The sequence below is a fragment of the Pagrus pagrus genome (genome assembly GCF_965226575.1).
Source record: "Pagrus pagrus genome assembly, chromosome: 19".
NCBI lineage: Eukaryota > Metazoa > Chordata > Actinopteri > Spariformes > Sparidae > Pagrus > Pagrus pagrus.
The window spans coordinates 16,605,386-16,631,967 of record NC_140203.1 but is presented as its reverse complement, the minus strand read 5'-3'; the positions used below and the strand labels follow the sequence as shown (position 1 = coordinate 16,631,967).

At 39.9% G+C, this 26,582-nt stretch overlaps 1 protein-coding gene across 2 annotated transcripts in view; it reads right to left on the bottom strand.

The window, feature by feature from the left end:
• ulk1b (unc-51 like autophagy activating kinase 1) overlaps window positions 1–15,877 on the bottom strand; it is a 28,363-nt gene extending 12,486 nt beyond the window's left edge. For both annotated transcript variants that reach the window (XM_084382667.1, XM_084382668.1), the window contains exons 1-10: window positions 15,235–15,877; window positions 13,891–13,983; window positions 13,417–13,458; window positions 9,698–9,730; window positions 8,377–8,413; window positions 6,417–6,590; window positions 4,346–4,419; window positions 3,721–3,822; window positions 943–1,001; window positions 180–262 (exon numbers count right to left, since the gene is read on the bottom strand). In XM_084382667.1, coding sequence (XP_084238793.1) covers window positions 180–262; window positions 943–1,001; window positions 3,721–3,822; window positions 4,346–4,419; window positions 6,417–6,590; window positions 8,377–8,413; window positions 9,698–9,730; window positions 13,417–13,458; window positions 13,891–13,983; window positions 15,235–15,324 — 787 coding nt within the window. In that variant the 5' untranslated portion in view covers window positions 15,325–15,877. The remainder of the gene's footprint in view (window positions 1–179; window positions 263–942; window positions 1,002–3,720; window positions 3,823–4,345; window positions 4,420–6,416; window positions 6,591–8,376; window positions 8,414–9,697; window positions 9,731–13,416; window positions 13,459–13,890; window positions 13,984–15,234) is intronic.
• Window positions 15,878–26,582: the final 10,705 nt, after the last annotated feature.

Genomic DNA, 26,582 nt, shown 5'->3' with positions numbered 1-26,582 from the left:
ATGCGACACCTGTGCATAGACACAGACTGACATAATCTTTTCTGTTTTATTCCTTTACATAACACTTCTTAGCAAAAGACAAACAATAGTATAATGTAAGTAGCGTGAGTATAGGTATAGGTCTTCATTAACACCATATAGTAAACTGTAAAATGTTACTGTGCTTGATGTTAACTAACCAAAGTCCATGCGGTCCTTGTGGTTGCGCTGCAGCAGACCCAGTAGCAGGTGTCTTAAATGGCTTGAAGTCTCTCTGGGGATGCTGCAAACAAGTAATACCGCAATCAGTGTGTGCTGGTGTGCATTGAAATACCTTCATTAAAGGTTAAAATAATACAACAGAATACTGTTACTACAGATTTAGCAAGACGTTTAGATATGCTTGGTTTACTGGAACGAAAAAATGATATATGTGTGTTCCCAACAGAAAGTTAAATGAATGGTAATCTTTTCAAAATTACATGTTGACTTCCATAGTTGGTGTGTTTTAAACATTCCTGAGAGCCTAACTTTTAAAAAGGCTTTCATTAGTCAACTGTGAGAAAATGAAATGTAAAAAATGTAGAGACGTTGTGCTGTAAAAGAACAGGCTCTCGGGGATTTGTTGAGGGACTGTCATTTCAAACAGTGTTGTGAATAACTGCCGTTCAACTGTTAAAACAGCCCAGCTGGTATGGGAAGCATCTCTCTAGCTGACTTCATTTGGTAAATGATTTTAACAGCACCATGGCAACACTAAGATATTTTCAAAGATTTCTTTGGGTCAGAGCTTCACTTTTCACTGGTTATTCTATTCTGAAACTGGGTTCAGTTTCTCATTTCTTATCCTCCAAATCGATTACAAAAATGCAGAAAAATGATCTGACCTTCACTATGTGTTCTTTTATTATAAGATCTGTAATCACATGAATCACATCACGTCATCTCAGCGTAACTCCTTACTTGGGGCTGAGAGTCTTGTTCTTTTCGTAGAACAGCCGGAGATCCTGAGGACTGCTGGCCTAAAGACGACAAAATAAAGTTGAAATTAGTTACGATTAGGGTTGGGCCGATGGACAATGGTATAGTTCATCGGCCCAACCCTGACAGCCATCGACTACTAATCCCTGACCATCGTAACATCGTGATCCAAAAGGCTCCCCACCAGAGAGCACAATTAAGTGGCGTGTCCCCTCAGAGTTGCCGTAGGGCAAGAGTTGTTGTTGTTTGTGGGGAGAGGAAATGAAAAGAAGTATGTTGCTGCTCAGCGCACTAACATTACGTCTCCATTAGGGCTGTAACGATTCATCGAGTTACTCGAGTTACTCGATTACAAAAATTGGTCGAGGCAAAAACTCTACCTCGAAGCGTCGTTACATTCCTATGACGCGCAGGGATCTTGAATGTTCCACACGGACCTTTGTTAATACTACTGCGTAAAGTGCCGTACACGGACACGGAGAGCCCTCTCCGTCGCCGGAGAGCCGGAGAGCCTGACGGAGAGCCTCTTCGTACTCTCCGGGCGCGGAGTGTCCGTCACTTCTCCAGTTCTCCAGCAGCCCGGGGGGGATTGCATTGCGTATCCGCCACCACGACGGAGAACTGCGAAGGCTCGAGATGACATGCCAGAGCAGAATCAGTTTGTGCGCGTTTAAAAAACGTAGATATGATATCTGCTTTACAGACAGTTGAGACCGACGTGACATGTTCTCACTCTCTGTCTGTCTGTAAGTGTGTGTGCACGTGTGTTTGTTTACTGTACGTCGGTCCGGAGCTCCTCCCTTCGTAAAACAGAGCGGAGGAGAATTGTAGATGTGCGACGATGAAGAAATTAATAATTAAATGAACACGGTCCGGACCGGTTCTACAGGAAAAGTGACCTTAAATGACTTCTGTTGTGATTTTGTGCTATGTATAACATAAAATTATATATAACACAGCATGCGTGCACACACATAGGTTGCTAGGTTACCATAGCAAATAGGCCTATCCCAGAGATTATATATTATTTGTTAGTAGGTGGTTAGAAGGTGCAATCCCTTTTTGTAATGTTGTATAAGACAACACTAAGGCAAAATGGCCGTTACTATTTAAGTTTGTATTGATTCATAGTGTTACATGTTATACATGTTTTACAGTAAGTTGAAACTGTATTGTTATTTAATTGTTTGCACTTGCACTAAATGTGTAAATTGCAATAAAGTTTTGGAGCCAAATGTTGGAGTTGTAAGAAATACCTCTGTTTTTTAAAGAAATAAAAGCCAAATGGTTGATCATTTTACAGCCACATCATTTTCGTCATGCATTATTTGTTTTGGTTGTTTAAAAATGCAAAAAAAAATAATATATATATATATACGATTAATCGATTAATCGATCGATAAAGTGCTAGATTAATCGATTCCAAAAAGAATCGATAGCTACAGCCCTAGTCTCCATGTCCCGTTTATCATTTTCTTATTAAATCAGCTCAGTTAGGGGAACCCAAGACACTTAGTTAAATTTGTGGCAGCAGTGTTTCTTTTCCTGCGGGCCGCTGTTTCTCTCAGTCATGCCGTTTTTATACACAGTTTTCTTAGCTTAGCTTCCTTGACTAGTCGGCCAACGTTGTTTTATGCCTGGGGCTGAGCAAAACTAAGTAATGGACATGTGGTGCGGAGACGAGGGCACTTTTAAACCTGGCACAGGGATGTATGTCGGTGGTAACGGAAAATAGTTTCCTCTGCAGGGTGAGACAGTTGGAAATTCATGTAGGAGCAACAGTGGGAAACAGCAGCGAGCTAATATGCAACTGCCACCTTACGACAACACTGAGGGGACACGCTGCCTCAAATTCGTAAACAACAATGTCATCGTCCACCACGATGTTTCACTGTAGACATCCACATATGCCAATTCGGCAGACATTGCCCAACCCTAGTTATGATGGTTGAAAGCACTTAAATACTGTCTGCAAATATACATGTAGAGTCATAACACAGTAAGCCGTCATAGCACAAGACTGACCCCAAACAGGCCCTGTTAATGACATGTGTAATAACACATCAGTACATGTTTTTATATGCCTGTCAATGAAGCTACTCAGTTTCATAAATGCTGGCAGACCAGTTTAGATTAAGTAGCTTGTAAGAAGTTATGTGTTTGATCTTTCACAGCATTGCTCAAGTCGGCCAAAGCAAACTACTCATCTTTCACTTGATCTGGAGAGATCGGCCTGTTTGAACACTTTCAACAAGCAGACTGATATGCAGTAACTGAATAAGAATGTGGACATGTCAAGGGAACATCCAACGTTATGTTAGTGCACCTCATGTTGGTGCTTTTTTAAATTACAGCATGTGTGTTTTCCATCACTTTAATAAAGTTAAAATATTTGCTTCAATGTTAGTGTCTTGAGCAAAATGACACCCATGTTGATCGCTCACATATTCTTAAATGGCAAAACAGCTAACATCAAAATCTAAATGAGCTTTACATTATCTTCAGCCTGAAACCGATCTGCTGTGTGAAGGTATGTTGTAAGGCAGTCAAGAGAGGAATGAGGATCGTAGAGCAAAGGGAGTACTGCAGTGCTGCATTGTGGCAAAGAGAACGTAGCTAAAGTAGTTGTTGGTCCATCCATAAATGACAGTGACGGTAACTGTGAGTGTGAAGCAGGTCATATAACAAGAAAAACCATGCATGCTGTAGTATATAGCCCTGAATCAGTCAGCACACAACCTGTGAATGTCTTGTGTTTACCTGAAAAGGAGCCTTCCCAGTCAGGCACTGAAACACGATGGTTCCTATACTCCACAAGTCAGCCTTGGCATCATAGTTTTGGGACATAATGACCTCCGGAGCCTAGTAAAGAAAAAAATAGGTCATGACACTTCACTTGAACTCTCTGTTAAACGATTAATGAGATGATTAAGTAAGTTTTGCCCATGCTGATTTGTTTTAGAGAGTATTCAGCTAACATTGTAAAATTAATAGAACTAGCTCTGAGCTCTGTCTGATTGAAAAATGAAGAAACTTTCTCTGCTAATAATGGACTGTGTTAACCTCTGGTCTGCGTGAAAACAATTAATCAAATCTGAATTTACTTGGGGTTTAACAACAAGTTAAAACATTTGAGTATGTTGGCGATTACAGATTGGTGACTCATGAAAAACCCACATAAACCTCCTGGTTCTCCCATATGTGATAAATCGATTCACATCATTTTCATTATCATCAAACCATTCAGTGGCCCCTCATGTCCTGTATGAAAGCTTCTGCATTTGTCATGTTTCTGCAGCCATTAATTAAGATTTTCCTTTAATGTGTCACTCATCTGTATGTTCCCTCATATCTATAAAAACCTATTTTAAAAAATAGCACTTACCATGTACATAGGAGACCCGCAGAGTGTTGCCGCCATCATGTTATTCTGAAGGTACCTGGCAAAGCCAAAGTCCGCTGTGGAAGGAGGAAGTGAGACAGGGAAGGAGGGTAGGGGGCATAAAGAAGAAGAGCAATTGAAAGGTGATGGGGTAACATTTGGTGCTTGGAGCACATGCAAAAAATATATATATATTTATATGTTATTTATCATATAGTATACATTAACTGTCTTGACTGTGATTACAGCTAGAATGATGCAGCATTATCACGCCGTTCATCCACTTAATGACCATAAGCTACTGCTTTCTCCAGTAGAGAACAGAGGTAATAAAAACGATTTGAACAACAGTTTTGTAGCTCAGTTATCCAAAGTCAATTTGTGGTTATTACAAGCAGTCAGAAAAAATATTGATCACTCATAATATACTGATTCTACTCATTATCTTACTCATTTTGTTTAATTTTAAAACATCAACTTCACAAATATTACCTAATATTGCTTCAGCACAAGCACACAAGCTATTTAACAAGCCAATACAATAATGTCTAAGTTCTCCCTGTGCCTCTGTGAATGTGCTTGTGTGTCAGGATCTGTATCTATGTAGGTCCAACGAGTGTGTGTTTATTTGTCAGTGTGACTGAGCTCCCAGAGCCACGAGGCTAATAACATTCAGCAGTTACTGTGGGACTGACATGAGCACTCAGACTTCTCTCCCACTCGGCAATCAACTCTCTCCAGACGAACAAGAATTAATGGGCTTAAGGATTAGCAGAGTTTCTAAACAACTGAACAACACACACAGGGAGTCTCCGTAGTTGGTCATGACACTCATTATGGTGATTACTTGTGTGTGTGTGTGTGTGTGTGTGTGTGTGTGTGTGTGTGTCTCATCAGTTAAGAGTTTCACTGATTTTACCCAAAAGATGACATTGGTGATCATGTATCATGTATCTGAAGAGGATTTGTTTTTCTTGGCATTTGTTTTCTAACAGTGTTTTATTACAGGAGGACTACCAACACTGCTGAGGGAAAATGTCAAATTCTAATATTTAATCTAATTCTAATTTCCTCTAACGAGTTTAGACCAAAAATCCTAGAGTAATAAATGACCTCGGGGAAATCATTATCCGCTCCTACAGCAGTAAGAGTGTGTGTAAAGAGCTTGATTATGGTGTAGGGATTTTAATGCGCTGCCTAATGATATTCAATTAGTTTTTTGCTCCTGTCGAGGGTTTCTTGTGCTTTCCATTTAAATCTCAACGTACACCTAAAAGCTGTGGTATTGTGTGTGTAATGTTGAGGTGTTTTTGCTTTTTTCTCACTGCACGTTTAGATCCAACACAGCTACATCTTAAAAAATCAGTTTGAAAATCTAGCGAAAAACTTGAAAATGCTTTATAACCATCATTAATAACTGGGTAACTTACAGATAATTGAACTTTAGTTTAAAGTTCTGTCACTGTTAAACATTTTATTAAGCAATTGTTTAATGTAAAGTTGCAACTGATGTTTATACATCTTTACAATTGCTTAAAGGTGCAATGTAAGAATTTTAGTTGAAAACATTCAAAAGCTTTCAACAGAATATGAAGAAGTAACAGTTCTGACAAATATGACGTCTATGTATTATGTTGCTTAGTTATAGCCTACTGACGTTAGCATGCTCACTAGCTAGCCCTGACCCGCCCTGGTCCAAAGCTCCTGTGCTAGCAGCGTAAACACAAATACCCCTCCGGTTCTCTGAACTCCCAGTCCAGCCTGCTAGCTGCACGGCTAACTAAGCTACCTGGCTAACGGCATTTGAATTCAACAGGTGGTCAATTCTTACATATTGTACCTTTAATAAATGGTTTATAAAGCATTTAATTGTTTGTTAACAGTAACCATACTAAAGTTTAATTAACTATAAATCAACCATTTATTGTTGATGATTATTATAAAGTTTTACCAAAGTGCCAAATATCTTCAGTGTCACTCTGTAGTACTGAGATGCCCATTTTCAAAGGTAACAACAGAAAACTGATGATGAAATGTGAACATGCTTGCTGACTCTCACACCATCAACACCTACCGATCTTGATGCAGGTGTTGTTGGAGTGCGACTTGCGTCCTGGTGGGTAGGAGAGCAGGATGTTCTGTGGTTTGAGGTCCCTGTGGATTATGCCTTTGGCCTGCAGGACCCTCATGGCCCCTGCAATCTGCTGCAGGAAAACCCGAATGGTGTCCTCGCTTAGCGTTCCTTTGGCTGCAGAGGAGGAAGAGGGACGTAAATAAATGTTAATAAACTACAAGTTGACTTTGGTGTACAGGCACTGCTGAGGTGTGCAGTGCGTGTGAAATTAACAACTGATGCAGGATTGAAGGCGGAGGTATAGTAGACCGGTAGGGACTGAGTGGCCCTCTTTCATGTATTTTTAAATCTATGCATATCACACTAGTTCTCCTGACACATCTTGGAGTCAGACCATGTTATGTTACACCAAACATCTCAATTTACCTCTAAAAATACTTCATGCTCTTTATTTTTTTCTCTCCGTTGTCTCACATCACCCCACTGCCACCTCCTGCTCCATGCCCCTTCCTTCCCTCCAATCACCTCCCTCATCTCAAGGTGGTACCGTATGGTTCTATGTGACAGTCCCTCCCTTGTCTTGGATTTCTCTCTGACTCCACCTTCCTTCCAACAGATTTTTTCAAACCCAGGCTCAGACTCGACTTGGGCCAGGAAAAAAAGTTGTGTTTATTAACCACAGTGGGCAGTGGACCCAAAAATACTTATGGAACTTTTTTAACCACGCAGGCAGAGACTATTTTTAGAATAGGTCCTCTATTTAGCTACAGCTTTAATTTGTTGGCAAACAGCTAGTGGGTGGCTGACATCTTATTTCCCACCCTGCCCATACTGACACGATAATTCCCTGGCTATTGAAAGTCCTGTAATTTATGAGATGTGGCATTCCTGGACAGAACTTTTGATTGTATTTTACCATCATGATTCTCTGGTGTACTGTATGTATATGATGTATGCCTCACATATGATGGGTTCAGAAAGAAAATCATAGCAGGGAATTTTCTGTAAGTTTTATTACACTGTACGTCTCTGTCTATTTTAAGCCAAAGTTCATAAAGCACCAAATCTGTCTCCGTCTTCAGGGCCGCAGATAAAAGCCTACTTCCTGCAGTCAAACAGGAAGCCTACAAAAACAAAGTTGTGACCTGACTGGACGCCTTAGGATGAGTTGTTCCCTGTTATTTGCACTCTCTTAATCTTCTTGGCAGGTCTAACAGAACTGAAAAATAATAGCTCTTAGTTAGCTTTTCGTTTTAATGCTTCCTGAATACCTGAGGTCTGCCAAAACTGCCAGCTCATTTAAACTAGGCCTTCAAAGATTACCGTTTACTATGGCTTCCCAATGAATTAGACACAACTTCTGCTTAAAGGGTAACACATTAAGGGTTTTCACATTAAAGTGTGTCTACAGGTCTTCTGGAGCACTACTACATATGTGAAAATAGTAGTAGTAGTAGCAGTAGGCACCAGGTTTTAAAAAGTAAGGAGAATGTGTGTAATAAAAGGTGGTGTCTCTGGTTCTGCTGTACCGATTCTGATCATTTGTTTCCATAATGAGTCCAACAGTGTTGAAGGAGTGCAATGCAAAACAGTGGACTGTTTTTCAAAGCCTGGTGCCTACATTACCCACATTGTGACTTAGCCAGAGTAACATCACTGGAGGCAATTTATCATCTTACATGCAGTTTCCTTTGGAGCCACAAAAGGTTTTATACTATTTATCTGACATATAGTACTGCCCAAGACCTGTAAACACACTTTCATGTGTTAAAGTGGTGGAGTTACCCTTTAATCTATAACAATTTGCTTGCCTAACCCTAACCCTTTGCTTCTATATCAAGCACTTTAAACTGAATAATTGTAGAATTGTAGAATTTCAATCAAGGAATTGAAGATTACTCTTACTGTTTGTATTGTTGGACAGTGTGAGTTTATTGAAAACTGGTCTTGTTTTACTTACAGTGTAGGTAGTCAGCAAGGTCGCCCCCATTGCAGTACTGAGATTAGAAAGAGAGACAGGGAGGGCGGGGGAGAGAGGGGAAAAGGAATGATGTGTAACCTTAGTGAACAAGTGTCTGACATCAAGGGGCTAGAAAGCAAACGAGATCAGAGCAGTGATTTGCTGAAGACTGAAGCGTTTCCAGATTTACACCCTTGCTCTCACTCCCAGCATCAATATGAATGAACCCAAGGACGAGCTGTGTTATGACAGGTGAGGCTCTGAAAGGCTGCCTCACAAGCCATTTCCTTTCTATGACACAGAAATAAGCACAAAACAATGACGGTAATAAAAAGATAGGACCAGTTAAGAGATATGCATCTACTGCCTCTTTCATCTACAGTAATTACATACGTGTTCTGCTTCTGTAATACCACGTTTAACCAGCAACTATCATTTTCATGTTTTATTGGACTGGCACTTTTATTGAACCTTTCAGCACTTTGAAACCCTGATGCTTTGAATAGCGCTAAACAAGTAAAACATTGTGTAATCATTATCCAGGAAATTGCATACACCATGAATGTTTGACTGTCTTGACTATCTGCTTGCACAAAACAATGTTGGCCATTTTAGTATGCTAACTTTTCAAGGCTCTAGACTAACTTTTTCCACTAGCAGCACTGGCGCTCCCTGCTGAAAGTATGAGGAGCACCAGTACAAAGTTTATACCACTTAAAATGTCGTGCAACACAATACATCATTTTTTTCCATCACAATCATATTACTCATAAATCCTTTGGTAATAACTTAGCAATTGAAAGGAATGATTTATTTGCAAGTTGCACAGGTGTTCCTAGTTATAAAATTGAGTTGCACTGTCTCCAAAAATTGTTGCAAAATGCAACTTAAAAGTAGCAGTCAGGAGCCCTGCTTTTTATACTGAAGCTGTGTGTGAGTAAGCCTTTCTGCTTGGCTGGCAAACACGTCAACACGATATTACACGAATCTTAACAACAACTCATTCACACAACAATCGAGCTGGGGAAAATGAATAAAGATACCACGCTACATGAATTACTTAAAGTAATGAAACAGGCAATTATGTTGTCAGAACAAGAAGAGCGAGTATGACAGACAACTCCAGTCATACCTGACACTCTTCATCAGATTCTCAGTATCAACCCACGGTGAAAACCAAGCTGTACGATGTTTGGTGCCCAACTCCCACCCTCCAACCCTCTTTGATGCCTGAGGTCTCGGCTAATTATAGCCCAGGCCCTGTCAGAGCTGAGACAATACAGAGCTGAGCAAACAAAGCCAAACATCACAGCGAGCTTACCTCCATTACCAGGTACACTGAGCTGGCAGTTTCCTAAACAGAGAAGAGATAAGAGTGGAGGGTAAACAAACACATGTCAGTGATACACACAGGAAGGAACAGGTGGTGCTGGTGCTTGTCGATCAAGTTCGAGCAAACTAAGCTGGTGATTCAGATTGGAGAAATAGAGTTATTCACAGTTTTGTGAAAGAAAGACACATAGTAGGCAAAAGAGAAGAACAGAAGAGTGAGGCACATATGTCAACAAATATCACAGCTTTGCACAGTAGGATAATGATTTTTCCTAGATTTGTGGAGGACTACATCCATTAGATCTGGCAACAGTCATTTAGTAAGGGTTAGGGTTTGGTGCTCTCCACTTCGATTTTAAATTCATTTAAAAGTAGGCGGTGCGCAAAACTGCTTGGTTGCTGCACAGGGAAAACCCTGGTAGTAGTCTACATAAAAGTGTTAATATTGTAAAACTGGATCCCAGACTCCTGCACTGACGGGCTTTTAAAAAGAAATGTGGCCTGTTCTTTGCTGTGAATCTTGAATGTGTTTGAATATCAGCAGAACCTGGCCAGAAATTAGGAAAGAATCTCCTCTGCTGCATTAATACTGAGCCAAAAACAATCAGGGAATCAGACGATTGGCTCTGCTGTCAGCAGCATGATCAAAACAATCAGTAAATAATTAACAAGTCCGATGGAATAAACCATCTAAAACCTTTAACTCATAAGCTCCCACAACATCACCAAAAAACAATAAGTTACTATAAATTTATCAGAATCCAGATGAGTTTAAATGTTGTACATCCGGAGGAGTTCCATCAACTCTTCTAACATCTGTTATCTACTTTCTTTCCTCTGGTGTCCTCTCTCAGCCAACCTGTTTTGAAGAGGAAAACATAGTGCGGCCTGCATGAAAAAGCTCTCTTATCTCACAGCAACAGATGACTGCAGTCTTTCACTCTGACCTCGTCTCAGTATCTTGTTGAATCCACCAGTCAGAGGCCAGACTGCTTTCCACAGTTCAGCTGAGTCAGGCTTTTTGAAATTGGTTGTGTTTGGCTTTATTGAAGATGGACAGCAGCAGCGAGTGACCAGCCAACGAACCATCTGGTCTCAACAGGCTGAATCTCTGCTGCGTTTAACTCACAATATTACAGCACCTGACTTCAGTCGGACAAAACGTTTGGCGTTGCGTTGAGTGTTTATTATCATTAGAGAATTTCTGGTATTCATGTTTGAAAAAAGACGATCGATTATCATCTCTGATCGAGCTATCTGCCATCTGCTCTTGCTCAAAACCTGTTAGGAAATAGGAACTTGTTGAATGACTAGAACCTTTTGGTGCTTTGACTTTCACACTTCGCCTGACACCTGTAACTCCAAGACAACCTAGAATAATCAGATTATTCGACATTCAAACTACTTTGGATGAGACAATCAGATGAAATGTAAAAATCAAAGCGAATGCATCTCTCTGGTGTCCAGTGTTTGGTTTGGTTTCAGTTTCCTCCTGACCTAATTAGAGAGCTGCATAGTGGGATCTCCTGCTCAGAAAATCTACACTATCTGCTGCTGTGCAACAACAAACCTGTAATCTTAGAGCCCAGCTCGGACTATCTTAGATGCCCAGAGAGAGGTGCCACTGTGAGCCAGTATAAAGATAATAGAGAGGAATAGGTTGAAGTTCTGCATGAGTAAGTGCATTAAAGCAGGCTGCAAATACTTTTCTTTATGCTTTTTGATGTTGGGCTCTCGGGCAAAGCAGTTAAATCCTCATTTGCTATTTTACAGTGTGCTGGGATGTTTGAGTAGCTAGCAGAGCTCAGAATTTATGCATCACTGGTCACGACTTTATTTGTAACCTTTTTTGCATGATGACTAAGCCCACAGACAAAAAATAAAAAATAATGGGTAGAGAATGAAGGTCAGCTTAACTTATCAAAAAACATTTCCTGGTCTGGTAATTGTTACATTAACATGCCCACAATGTTTTAGTTTTTGCCCTTATGCCAAAAAAGACAATATTCCGAATAAGCTGTTTACATGACAAATGAAAATGAATATTCCACCAATATTCCTGTTAACATGGAGACCCTAACCCTATTTCAGCGCTACGGAGGAATTTACTTCCTTTTCTTAGAGCAGTCATGTTGCTCCAGTTGTGTACCTTCATTACCACCCTTCTGCAAGTTTTGCAAAAGTGTCTACAGCTTTGCAAACTGTTGGCTGGTTTGTTTACACTGAGAACACCTGCCAGGTAGTTTAAACTGCTGTTGCCAACTGCCGTAAAAACCCTGCATATTCTGGATGCGCTGTAGCCATGTAGAGAATAATAGTGGCATATACCACGTCTTAACCCAGAAATGCTACATTTGGAATGGGCCTTATGTGGAATATCCAAGCCAAGCCAGAGACCACTGTTCGAGACTGCATTTCAATATTTATAAGCATGAAGCCACTGGATACTTTTAACAAGGCGTCAGGACATTTCCCAGCAGTGTTGGTAGTTACAAAACTGGATTTTCTTGACAACATGAGGACAATTTGTAGTAATATTCGTGGTGACAGAACCAGTTAAGCCGAAGCATAAAATCATGTTTTTGTGCCTTAACCATAAACCATATGAATTGAAAGTTGAACATAATGTTTCAAAATAATCAAGGTTTGTAGAAAAGTACACTGCCATCATTAATTTTGGAGAATGATATGCAGTTTTCAAATATGAGATTTCATATTGGATAAAAAAAAAAAGGTTAAATAGCACAGCAATGCATCAAAACTATTTTTTTTATCAATCTAACACCAGATGCAGTGATGCAACAGGATGTATGTCAACATTCCATTTCAAGTATTGCGAGTTTCTCCAACAGCTGCGCAGCTCTTGCTCAATACTAAACCCCTACTATTGTACATTGTTTTAGTTGTGTCAGATGTTGCTATTACCTTAATCTTTGCATTAGATATTTATTCTAACCAGATGGCAGTGTGTTAGTCATGGCCCAAACAGACAAAAGGAACACCTGGTGAGTTAATGTATGTATTTGTGAGGGGGCAGGAGGTTGTGCAGTTTAAATTACCTGGCAGGTGTTTGCACAGATTTGCTAATAGGCCTACAGGTGATTAGACTGCTGTGACTGCAGATTTTTATTCATCATCTTTCTAGTGCTAAGAGGTTAAAGCTGTTGTTTACTGTATATCTCTGATCGTATGGGAACATTTCACCTCGTTTACGCCCTTGGCACCGGGCTTGCAGTCAGAAATACTTGAGGGCGAGTAAAAAATGAAGTCACTACACTTCCCACAAAGCCTAAATCAAGGAGACCGGCAGGAACAGCCCATGTGACTGCAGACACAACATAAACACTGAAGATGACGACCGAGCTTGACAGAAGTATTTTCTGAAACTTTACAAGGATTTGCTGTACACGACAGAGAGCGGAGGAGGACGAGCCTGAACAAGATTAAACAGTTTTTGTAACAGACCGATGCAGCGAAGCCTCATTTAACAAGTAGGGAAAACAAAACTGTTCAAGCTGCATTAGCCGGAAGTGGGTCATGTGGAAGAGACAACAGCCCATCTGCTCCACTTTATGAGCACTGACTGATGAGAAAACTGGGACGAGCAGAGGTGTGATAATCATGTATGTAAACAGAAGCCTCGACACAGTGCAGTCAGCCTGTTCCTGACATGATTTACATGGCTGACATGAGTGTAATATTACATACCTGAAAGTCCAGTAAAGCAACAATGTTCTCATGTTTCAGTTCCTGCAGAAAAAACAGAGAAAATCATTGTTTTTAATAGTATATCTTTCATATTTGACAGGATGTCCAACATGAATGTACAGTCCACTGAGGGCCCCCTGTAATCTGCAGGAGGAACATTACTTTCACTATAACATTCTCATGTTCAATGATGGGAATTCACCCGAAAATTTGGCTCCTCTCCAGCTCTAGATAGTGAAATATTAAACACAACAACGTGTTGTATTATCACACCACGTGATCCAATGAATATATTATAACACTTTGGAATATCAAGTGATAGAAGCAACAGCAGGGTAATACCGATGTGGAAAGAAAGTGTTGCTTTGTTTGTTCAGTCTAACTCGGTTACTTGGTGTTCCTTAAAATAATGTTACAAGAACACATAGTAACCTAATAACTGGAGGAGGTGGAAGAGACCTTTCCGTGGCTTACCTTGAGTATTTTGATCTCTTTACCCAGCAGTGTCTGGGATTTGGCCAGGTTCTTCTTGTTTATGCACTTCACTGCCACCTCCCAGTCATGTTTCTACAAGAAAACATTACATGAAAATCCATTTTTTGAAGGTAAAAACAGTATGTGGAGTATGTGTTACACTGCACCTTTGTATTGTGTATGAAGATGTCAAATTTGGTGCATTTTCAACATGTCTCTGTGCAGTCTATTAATTATAATTTATATTCAAGGTGTCACATGTACGCATATAATTGCTGACTATTGTTGACTGTGCATTCATCCTTCATACAGTCGGTTCAAAAGATTTCTAGATGGAATTTGGTACTGATTACTTCTCATTTGCTGAGACTAGTCATCCAGGAGGTCTAACTGCTAACGGCTGTAGCTGCCATTAGCTATGTCTTCAACACAATACATAAACAACATCATGTCAAAACTGCTTCTTAGTCACATTCTGTTGATAGTTTTTTTTTATTTTCCAACTAAGATTCTTACATATTGCCTTTAAGCATACAATAGTTGCCTCTTGGTGACTGATCGTCTATGCTTGCCTCCATTAATTTGAAGGTTTTCTAAATGGAATCTGGTACTGATTACTTATCATCTGCTGAGCCTTATCATCCAGGAGGTCTGGTTAGTTTTATAGAACAGCCCATAAAAACCCAATGCAGTGTCCTTATCAGTGCACTTTCTCCCTTTACAGCCTGCTTGAATGTTTTGCATTATGTGTTATCAAATGATGTTTCTGTGGAAGAAATGCATGCGTGCCAATTAACCAACATGCTAGGGGCCTACATGTTCTCAGACGTGTTGTTTTTGTCTAATCAGATGTGATCTACTGTATCACCAGTGTCTAAACAAATTACTGTGAAGCTCTTATAATTTATACTCATTCACTCCAGGTACAGGACATGTTCCAACACGGTCAATAATGGCCTCAGTTTGCAGCTATCTAATGGAAACAATTATGAAGGCTGCTCTACATTATCTACACGTATCATCTACTGTCAAAAAAACAGCCGAAGTATAAAGACCCACGTAAAGTTACCATCCATGGATTCAAAAAAGGTGTCGTGTGTATTTAAAAAGCATTTTTTAGCATTTTATCCATTAACTGCCTGTTATTTTACGGGAACATCCTGTATGCTCACCCAGGCCTCTTAAGGCCGTACAATGAAAACAAATACACCAGGCGGCCAATAAAATGCGATTCACGCCCAATAACACACTTAAAGCACTCACAAAACGTTTAATTTCATTTATATTTGGAATAATATGAGTTTTCAACACGTAATGTAAATATTGGACGAGGATAACACCCACCTCTCGGTGTCTGCCTTTGAAGACGACAGCAAATGCGCCATGTCCTATCAAGTCCTTCCGACTGAACTCAAACTTCCCCACCGTCTCCATTTCGTGCCAAAGTGTGATTTTAGTGATTTTGACTGAAGGAACCAGGAGGCCTCAGGACATCAGGGTTAGCTCCTTTCTCCTCTGTCAAGTAGGGACAGCAGCAGCAGCAGCAGGGATGTTCACCCCCTCTCTCACTTGCCATGAGCTGCCTTCCTGACAACAAACTGTCCTCTTCTCTCATGTTCGGACGGACACGTTTTGGAGTTGGACTCCTAACAAAGCTGCACGCTGTCCTCCATCGAACTTAGCGAACTTAACGGACGAAGGGGGGAGAAAAGAGCCCAGTTCGTGTCGCTGCAGCTATCTCTGACGTGCCACCTTAAACAGCAGCTCGCTGCGTTTTGTTTGTATACAGGAGCTCCTCACTTTTGTCGTCCACGCAGCGAAACACAGTGAAGCACCGGCTGTGAATTCAGGGGAAGTTAACGATGTCTGATAACCAACAGAGACTTTATATATCCGCCGTGTTTCCGTGCAATAGGCAGCTGACGACAGCCGAAAGTCACAGCATCGATGGTCCCAACAAAGCAGACGGCGTCCAGCCTCTGCTACACAGCGCATGCGCAGAGCAACTACAGCTGTAGGTCTGACGTCAGGGTCGTAAAATGACAGCAGCGTGTGACGTTTGTTTTGGCTTTATGTAGACCAACTTGTTTACGTTAGACTTGAAAATGAGGAACTGCTGTTTGAAGCCAGACAGGTGGCAGGGTCCGCCACATATAGCTAAACAAAATCAAACAATATCAAATTGTGTTGTCCTTTAATGTCAGTTTGTTTATTTAGTTTATTCAGTCATGAAAACAAAGAATTTGTTTTTTTGTTGTTGTTGTTGTTGTTTTTATTTCGTATGTTTAAGCATAAAAAATCAGTCAAAGAAGATCTTTCTTTTCTGATTAAAATGTCTTCCCCAAAACTACATACTGCTTTCAACATCATTGAAATGAGTTCAAAGTAATGTAGGCTACAGATGTACGTGTTCGACAGGTTTAACAGATTTGCACACAGGGACTGGGTAGTAATAGTCAATTGTTAAGGATTACTTGATTACATTTTGGTTTAAGTCTTTAAATATGTCAAATCTAAAATTCTGAAACTATGACTATAACTATGCTGAATATCTTCTCCTGTAGCCTATATTAAAGTAAGTTACTCCTCTCAAGTTGCCAGTTTTGTTCATGGTGACTTAACTAATTTTTTATTTATTTTTTTAATAATGACAACGTAGTTATTTCTTTTTATTCACATCAATTCGGCTAACATTCAAATCTATTACTCAAACCACTGTGTCACAGAATGAGTTAAAGGAGGATGGCATGTCAAGCTCAGCCTCAAAATAAATACAGCCAAAATGCCACAAAACATGCCAAAAATATAAAATTTGTATATATACTGTTTCAGACAGTCTAGACATTGTTATATCACTTTTTTATGGAAGGAGGCAATGATACCATGTTCCCTTGATTCAAGTTTAATCTGTGACCTCGAAATTAATTTTTATTTAACTCACCACTAGGTGGAGGGACGGACTATCATTATCATCATAATCATCATTATCATCATGATCACTATTATTGGCATCATGATGGGCTGTGGAGGGGGAGCTTCCAACACCAGGTGAAAATCAGCTTTATTTGTGGATGCCAACTTTGCATAATTATTGTAGCTTTTCGTAATGAAGTAGGAAACATAGGAGGAGGAGATGGAGAAAAATGCGGTGCATCTTGAAATTCAAAGCTGAACAGAGAGAGAGAGAGAGAGAGAGAGCCACACATCCAACGGGAAATAAAAAGGGTTAGGACAGTAAGAAATGATGCAGAATTGTGGCAAATGAGTAGGGAAGTGAAAGGTAATGAGGAGAGGGAGGACTGTTGAATGTTTAAATAGAGAAAAATGACAGCTGAGAGGATGAGATGGCAGCCAAGAGAGGTTGAGATGATGGGAAAAAATGCAAGACAAGATGGGAAAATCTCAGAATAGATGACAGCAGATGGGAGATCAGATCAATGAAAAAAACTATAACTATAGGAGGGAGATGGCAGCAAGATGTAAAGGGCTTTTTTGAGAGAATAGTGACCAATACTTATATTATGTGCGAAATATATCCAAATTGTTCCAGTAATCCCAATTTGTGTCACTGTCCAGCATTATGTAAGCTGTGTAATTGCAGTTTTAACAACTTTTAGTTCTTCAGAGCAGGCAACTTTCAAAGGGCTATTTCAAGTCATGAAAATAGAGGCCCTTCAAAGTGAGGCAGAGAAGAAGAAAAGGGCTGCTGTGGAAGAGAGTTGCAAGCCAACATTGAGAATGATGATTGTCTAAAGAGATATAATGATGGGATCACTTTAATCTGTTAAAAACATGACTAATCATAGAAATATTAGGATTTCACGAGGAAGTATCTGTAACATTTACAACAAGTGCAGAAAAATGTGCATTTATTACTCATCTGTGTTTTCTATATTACTGTAACATAAAGAGTGTTGTTCCAGGCATGACACTAATGATGATAAGGTTAAACTTCACAATAAGTTACTAAGGAGTGAATAAGGAATGAATCAGGAATTAATTGATATTTAATGAATAGTTAATGAGTAATTACAGATTAACTGCGATTGGAGGACTATAGCCAATAATAGTTATTACAGAACAGACTGGGTGATATTATATTAATGAATCATTAGGTAATGATAAGTTCATAAATATCTGTGCCAAAAGAGCAACTAATGATTAAGTAATTCGTAATTAATGAGTCAACCTTGTAACTACTCAGTATTAAGCTTCGCTTTACTTGAAGGTGCACAAGAAGAGTAACTAATGATTAAGTAATTCGCAATTAATGAGTCAACACTAGATTGTGCCTCTAAGTAGCTGGTTCATAGTTAATCAGGAATAACTAATGACGAAAGTGGTCAGTATGTTGATTCACAGATATTTATGAACTAATCATTACCTAATGATTCATTATTATTGACACTCCCAGTCTTTTCTCTAGTATCTCATTATCTATGTATAGTCTTCAAGTCATTTCTGAGTCATTCCTTACTCACTCCTTAGTAACTACTCACATTTGTGTACCTTATTGTAAAGTGTTATCATCACTTTATATGTTACATTATACTAACAACACAGACACTTCATGCTTAATTGTCCTTCAGTCTACTTATAAATGATGAACTCTCCATTTTATGCTAAATTTAATGAAAGGCTTAATCTAACATAAGCTATATTTGTTATATTTGGTTGGACCGGTTGACCCTTTTCTGACAAATACAGATGACTTAATTATGAGACATTGTCCTTGAGAGAAAAAGTCTTTCCACAGCCAGGTGCAGATGATAAATGTGCTCTTAATTTAGTACAGCAACAACAGCACGGAGAGTGTGATATGAATTCATATCATCAAATTAAAGAGTTTCAAAGTGAGGGGTGTATTGTTCAGTGCCGGTGTAGCACCAGCTGTGAAACTATTTCTGTACATAACACATCCTTGTATCAAAACTCTTTCATTTTAAACATTTGGATGCTGAAGGTCTTTGCAGATTCTTCTTACACACTAATACAAGGCAGTTCACTTGCGTTGCATTGAAAGCAATTTGTGTTCATTAAAGGACCAGAGGGGGGCGGTAGAGGACTGCAAAAGGGTGCATGTTTATAGGACTGTGATCTCTTTGCTTATTTTTTTAAGCACTATCAATCAATTAAGGAAACCAAAAAGTGTTACAAGTTTGTACCTTAATTCATTATGTTCATTCTACCTTATTCTTTGGATATTAAATTTTTCTTAAACATGGAATAATTATGGAAATATTGTACTAAGGAAATGTGAATCAGTGACAGTAACATGACATAAAGTATATCTGGAAACATGGAAACGTCAAAAATCGTTTGAGAGGTTGAGTTGAAGTGGACACATATATTAATAAAAATGCATCAATTATTCCATTGAACATGACTGTTTTGACACAGAGTAGCATTTCCAGTAAGATCAGCTTGAAACATCCCACTCTCACTGACAATCAGATGTCAAAGAGCTTTTGCATCTTACCTGACATCAAGTCAGATGGCAGCCAGTCATTGTATAACACTGGTGCAGTATTGTCCAACAACACTGGTGCATGCTGTCATGAATTAGTCATGGCGGTATTCCTGAGCCAGGAATCAGGCTGCATTCACAGCGCTGTGCCGGTCTGCATAATGATGCACCACTGACAACAAGCTGCAGGTATATGCTCATGATGTGTTCATGTATATAAAACATGCTCAGTCAGTTTCTACTCCATTACTCTTCAGTGTGTTAAAAGTTAGACTGTATATGGGACAGTTGGTGTACTTTGCTGTAAGCGGCCCACCAGCTACCATCGCAGGTGTCAACTCTGCAGGGGTTTGCACTGGTTCTGAATATTTTAGCTGCTTTGTGGTTCCCTCAGAATGATTGATTGGTTCTCCCTGGCCCGCATTAAGTCTCTCCTGGTGACAGTTGGTGCAAAGGCCTTGAGGTGTTCTCTCTGGTGAGAGAAGAGCCTATAGCCAGCAGGGTCCCAATATACTTGCACACTGCAAATTTTATCTAGGTTGTCTGCTTAATTACGGTTCCACTGGAATATTTCCACACACAACATATAAGATATTATCTACTACTCCTGTATCCGCAGGCAGACTGGCAGTCATGTACGCTAACACATATGTAACCACACTTACTACACACACACACTCCCACACATACACAAGAGGTATCACAGCTCATCATGTCCATGCAAGGACATAACGACCTGTTTTATCAGGGCACACTGGATGGAGCCATGTTTAACCATACTAATGATCACTCAAGGACAGCCATGCATGTGGAAAAGAACATAAGCTTACATGGCTATAAAGTTTGGTGTATTACATTTTGTATCATATTTTTTCCATTACAAAAGCAAAACCAACTTTCTTTGACTTCTTATTCTACTGATATTTAATTATCTTAAATATATATGATTTTTTCGTTTGTCAGTGTATTCCTTTTTTGTTTCTGTAATAAAATAAATTAAGGGTCCATTGTGTGTGTGTGTGTGTGTGTGTGTGTGTGTGTGTGTGTGTGTGTGTGTAGTCTTGTTTTTCTAAATTTGTGGGATCCCAGAGTGAAAGTCAACTCATGGTGTGAGGTCTGACAGTGTTGTCGGGACCAAAATACTGGACCTCAAATAGCACATCATTAAATCTGAGGGAAAAGACTTGGTTTAGCTGTGTGTGTGTGTGTGTGTGTGTGTGTGTGTGTGTGTGTGTGTGTGTGTGTGTGTGTGTGTGTGTGAGTACCTGTGTGTGTGTGTGTGTGTGTGTGCATGTGAGGACATTTGATCTGATAACACACATGCATTACATGGAAGTATAGACCCTCTGGAGACAAAACATGGTCCCCACAATGTGAGGTCAACCATGTAGTGTTAAGATTTGTTCTGGAAAAGGATAAGGTTGGAGTAAGGGTTGCATTTAGGCAAATGTGGTGTGGTAGATTTAGGATAAGCTCAACCATTTCAAATCTAAATGGAAACACTTTAGATGCGACTAAATGCTAATCATAGTAGCATGAATGTCAGGTTACTTCAGTTTTTTTTTTTCTTTAGTGTGTGAATCAATAAAAGAAAAATCACAAATACAAACATGTTTTTCTCTTTGCAATTTCTTGCTTCTGTATAGCCAGGGTCGTCTAGTAACTGATTACATGTAATCGAGTTTATGTAATCAGATAGAAAAAAAAAAAAGTAACATATGTAACCGTACTGAGCTCAATTACATTTGAAATATTGTGTAATTGGATTGTAGTTATATGATTGTAGTCAGGGATTACTTGATTTCATTTTTGCCATGTAATTTGGATTCAGTGGCTGCCTACATTTCATTTGAGCTACATACTTTGTGCATTATAAAACAGGTTTATTGAGAAAAATGTACTTTCCATACTGAGGGCCTCCAAGGCCGCTTTTAACAGTTAATATTAAGTGTTGTGATACTGTGCCTTAAAATTTAGTTGTTTTAAGATGTTTAAAAAGAAAAAATGAATATTAATACATCTTAATGTTTGTGGCGGTCCATTTTTTAAGTATAAATTTATATTATTGTTTTTCGCTACATTAATTATTATTAAAATTGCCATGTAATTTGTATTCAGTCGCTGACTACATTTCATAGTGATCTCACCCAACTGTTTGTTGCTCCTTTCGTCGTCAGTGTAACCACTTTCAGCTACATATACCTTGTGCATTATAAATCAGGTTTAGTGAGAAAAATGTACTTCTTTGACCAAAAGCCTCCAAGGCCTCTCTCTGCACAGTTTATATCAAGTGTTGTGACACTGTGCCTTAAACTACCCACCAGGCGAAAAAGTTGCACAGTCGAATGGTCGTCGCATTTTCATGTCGAACGACAGCCACAAATCTTGCCATGAAGGTCACCGCTTTTTCAAACCCATCTCCTCGCTGGAATGAACTTTTAGGACTTGATCAGCATAACAGTTTTGTCTGCATACTGCATTTCTATGCTCGAGCATGTGATCCCAGCCAGTAGGTCATGCCAGATAATTAAACTGAGAAGCTGAGGGAAATTCAATACACTCTATTACAACTGAGGGAGCCTTGGACTCAGGGGAGACTTTGGTATTCATAGACCGAATATAAAGCTTTTCTAAAGCATCAAGTAGCTCTATTCAGAACACAAGTTGTTAAACAACTTCAGTGGTTCCACATTACAGATCAGAAAAATTACAGCTGCTGAGTGAAGGAACACTGAAGGGAAAGGTTTGATTGAACATGACGGGCAAAAATCTGGAGCCTACATTACCCAAAATGCCATGCAACCACCAACAGTTTGTTCAGAGATTCAGGTGTTTTATGCAAGCAGCGGCTGATTCAGCCTCAAGCTGCTAGCATCAAGCAAAGACGAAGAGTGGGTTTCACACCTCATTTTCGAACCGCTACTCTCCAACATCAAACGGCGCTGACTCAAGTGACATCCTTTGAGGCACTTTATCAGACTTTGTGCAACTCAAAGCAAAAAGCTTGACATGACTCTGTTCATATATGCAGCCGTCCTCCCCAACAGACTTGAGCTAGAGCTGGATTTTCAGTGGCTGAAACTGTAGCGACTGGTGTCATGACGCTAAATTGTTAACATGCAAAGCAGTACACCTTGTTTGTTTGTTATGGTGCCTTAATGAGTCACGTTCGCCCGCGTCGCATGTTGGATAATAAATGAGACCAGTGAGCTTGTGTTGTTGCTGTTTATCTCGGCTGGATTGAGGGCCTCGGGGGTATTTACCAGTCATTGCCTAATAAAACGCGTCAGTTCGCTCACCAGAGAGAGGACAGACTGATCAGGGGTGTCTGCGCTCTCATGTGTTTGACTTTTTTTAGAATACTGTTGCTCGCTTTTCCTGTATTTCATGCCATTATTAACCTGAGTGGCCTCTCTGCTCCCTTCTTCAGCGCAAGGTTGAATTATGATGCAATGACTGACATTATGTGTAAAGATTGATAGTGTGCTTTATATTCTGCTTGTCTTGCTTATCTCCTCACATAAAGGAGTCATATTATGCTTTTCAGATTTTTTTCCTTTCCTTCAGTGTTGTGCAGTGGCGGACTCAGGATGTTTGAGGGGCAGGGGCGAAAAAAATAAAAAGGGCACCAGTTGTATGCGGTGGGGCACCAGCTCACAGAAAGTTTTAGTTTGAGGGCACTTCACCACATATTGTCACCCTAGAGGACACTTTATCAAATTTTAGCTACCATAGAGTCATCCATGAGGGCATTACCGCAGCAAATTGACTCTGTGACATCACACAACGTCACCATGTCACACATTTGCATAATTGATGCCCATTGGCTGGTTCGGCATATTATTAATAATTTGTAAATTTAGCACAGCTGCCCTGTTGTTGTCAGCAGTGCTGGCTCAGGCGTGTCTCAGCTGACCAATGAGAGGAGAAGAGTTATTTGGGGGGAGGGGCCTTAAAAAGACAGGAGCTAAAACAGAGCGTTTCAGACAGACGGGGGATATGGCGCTGCAACACTGGACAGTGTGAGAAAACTGATGTGTTTTTTGAGCATTAAAGAATGTAAACCTATTCTAGCAGTAACCCAAAATAAAATTGTGACGCTGAAAATGAGCAGAATATGTCTCCTTTAAATTTTGTATTTATCCTTGAGTACCCACATGACATTGTGGCTACATACACTGCTTGTACCTTGTATTTATTTTTGCAAACACTAGCCAACATGTGTTCCATCAAGGTGAGCCTTTCCCTGTCCAGCACTGTCACATTGGTGTACCGAGATGTCAAGGGTGGAGGTGATGCTTCTCCTAAAACTTTCTAACTCAAACGGGCGCTCCCTTCCTTCCTGCCGAATCCACCAGCTTGTGTGGGCAAAAGTCTAAAAAAAATGTGACCTTTTCAGGAATGTGACGGCAGAGGGCTGCCAGAATCCAGCCTGACAAGTCTGCCAAATGATTCTCTCGCCATGCAAGCTTGAACCGGCTCCTTCTCCAGACCCCCGCCTCAACCTCACTGCCATGCATCAACTCGGCGCCGGCCCTCTTGACAGCATCACTTCTCCACAGTGCAGTGACTGTGAGACGAGCTGTTTTTCGGTGCATGCACACGCAATTACACTTGTTTTTAACACTGTTTAACAAAAGACCCTGTGGGTCAGTCCCTTAGCAGAGGCTATTTGCATTGCATTCCAACCTATCGTGAGCTTGGCCTCTGTCTGCCAAGGGGCCACACACATCAGATTGAGTTTTTTTTGAGCATTGATTGTTTGAACACTCGTAGAAACTTTTCCTCTGTTTGTGCCAAATTCTTTTGTAATTAGAAAATAATCGCAGTTATTTATTTTCCTCCGTATGTTATCCGTAGCTGCCAAATGTCTGTTGCATCTGTCCGTCTGTGTGCCTATCTTTCTTTAATTTCCCTCTCTTTTTCTTAAATTTTTCTCTCTGCCCGTCTGCTAAAACCCAAACATCATCATCAGAGCTGTATCAGTGATTTCACAAGGGTTCCAGCCAGATGTTCATTACATAACACGATGATTATTGCTCATTTACATGACATTTTATGAAATATACAAGGACAAAAGTAAAACATTTTACGCCTGATGAATGAATTGTGGATTCTGTGTTTGTATTTGTAATGTATCAGTTCTGACTGTGCTGTAGGTCGTCTGACACCAAAGTCACAGTTCAGAGCCTCGGGAGACATTGTTTTATAAAGGTTCTTATTAGGGATGCATGATATGGGTATTCATAGATTTATTGAGGTAAACTCATAGACTTTCTCTCCAAACACTTGCATATTGCTAGTTACAGTTGTGTTGTCTTCTTCTGAACTTGGAAAACAACTCCCACTCCAGCGACGACGTGTGGCAGCAGTTCTATGTCATGAACGCGACAACAGCATTGTTGTTGTTCTTCTTCTTCTCTGTATTTATTGGTGGCTGGCAAACCAACTTTAGAGGTGCATACTGCCACATACTGTCTGTAGATGCTGCACCTGGGTCAACTAAAGCAATTTGGCTTTGTATTATCAGTGCTATTTATCATTAATAATTTCATTATCTGCCAATAACTGATAATGTAAATTTTTCATTATCGATATATATTGTGCATCCCTAGTTCTTATGCATGTCAAAGGTCTTCACAGTTAAAAAGCTCAACGGGAGCTCCCCTCTCCCACAGACACTGAATAATGACTGAATAAACTGAACAAACAAATTGACCCTAAAGTCAAACACAACTTCATTCTGTTTTACTTTGTTTACATGTGTCGGACCCTGCCACCTTTCTAGCTTTAGTGTTTTTTCTAGTGTTGGGGACCTTATTTTCCTCTGAGAACAGCTTGTTTATTCAGTTATGAAAAGGAATTTGTGTTATAACCTCATTAATAAAATATTGAAATTCTGAGTTTGAATTTCTTCTCCAAACCCTATTCTAGTAGTAACCCAAAATAAAACATGAAACTGAGCATAATATGTCTATTTCGATGATGCAAACCAGCCTGGCTGGAAATATGTCACAGATTTATTAGAGTGCCAATCAAGTGATGTATTAATTCAATACAGTGAATGTGGGACTGCTGATGAAAATCACTTTTCTGGAAACCATCACTTTAAATTAAACAGTTCTATTAAAAAACACAATTGGAAAAATGTCAATTACACTTCAGCTGCAAACGTTTCCAATTCTAACAATTAGGTTTGGTTGAAGTAGCAGCTCAAATAGGATCAGCTGGACAAGCTCCTGAAAAGTGACCCCGTCCTGCTGCATTTGCCCTCGGGAGCAGGTGCTCCCCTTGGTGGCCGCCGAGCCACACCAGTTAATTAACACCACTCAAGTGTGTCAAGAGGAGGGAAGAAAAATTGCTGCTCTTAGCGGCGTCACACCCCGGGCCTGCAAGGCGTTACAAAAGGAGATGCAGGGGGAATAACAATAGATTCTGTTTGTAACTAACATGATAATAAATCATGAGCATTTAAAAAAAAAAAAAAAGTATATTGAAAAGCACAACCTATTACAGCAAAACACAAGGGCGATTGTGTTGATGCGTGTAATCTCGGGATGCAGAACACAGAATGGTATTGTAACACGCTGTCAAGCGGGGACGACAGAAATAACGGTTGAACTTATTTCACCTGAAAACTGACTGAAGTTTGTTGCGCATAATCTGGAAGAAGTCGTCTGTCGCCTCTTTGTTAATTTAATTGCTGTGATTTTGAAGTGAGCTTGAAGTCTGTGACTGACTTGTGGTACGCACTTATCTTAGTTGTCTGCCACCCACAAAGTTCACTTTGATCTCCAACCAAACCATATCCGCACCGCTGAATGTTTTGTGAATTCAGGTGACATTACCTCTCTGATGTACTTCCCTGAAAAAAATGCAGGTGCCAGCAAAAGCTGCTCATAACTCAGAGTGTGCGTGCTGTGATTGACATGACGTGGTTTGCATTCCCAATGAACAGCAGTGACCGTTACAAGAGAAACCACGCTTATAGAACATCAGTGATGGAGAGCAGCTCCCAGTTGGTGTCTGCAAGCTGTCATGTTACCTTCATCTGTCTTCAAGCCTGGGCTTGTTTTCAATGACACTAAATAATTACACACTACAGCCCACACAGCCGCAACACTGAGTACTCCAAACACACATTCATGTGACCACAGTTAGCCCAGAGAGTCATTCAGATTCTTTTTATTTTTCTACAAAAATATTTTACATTAGAAAACACACC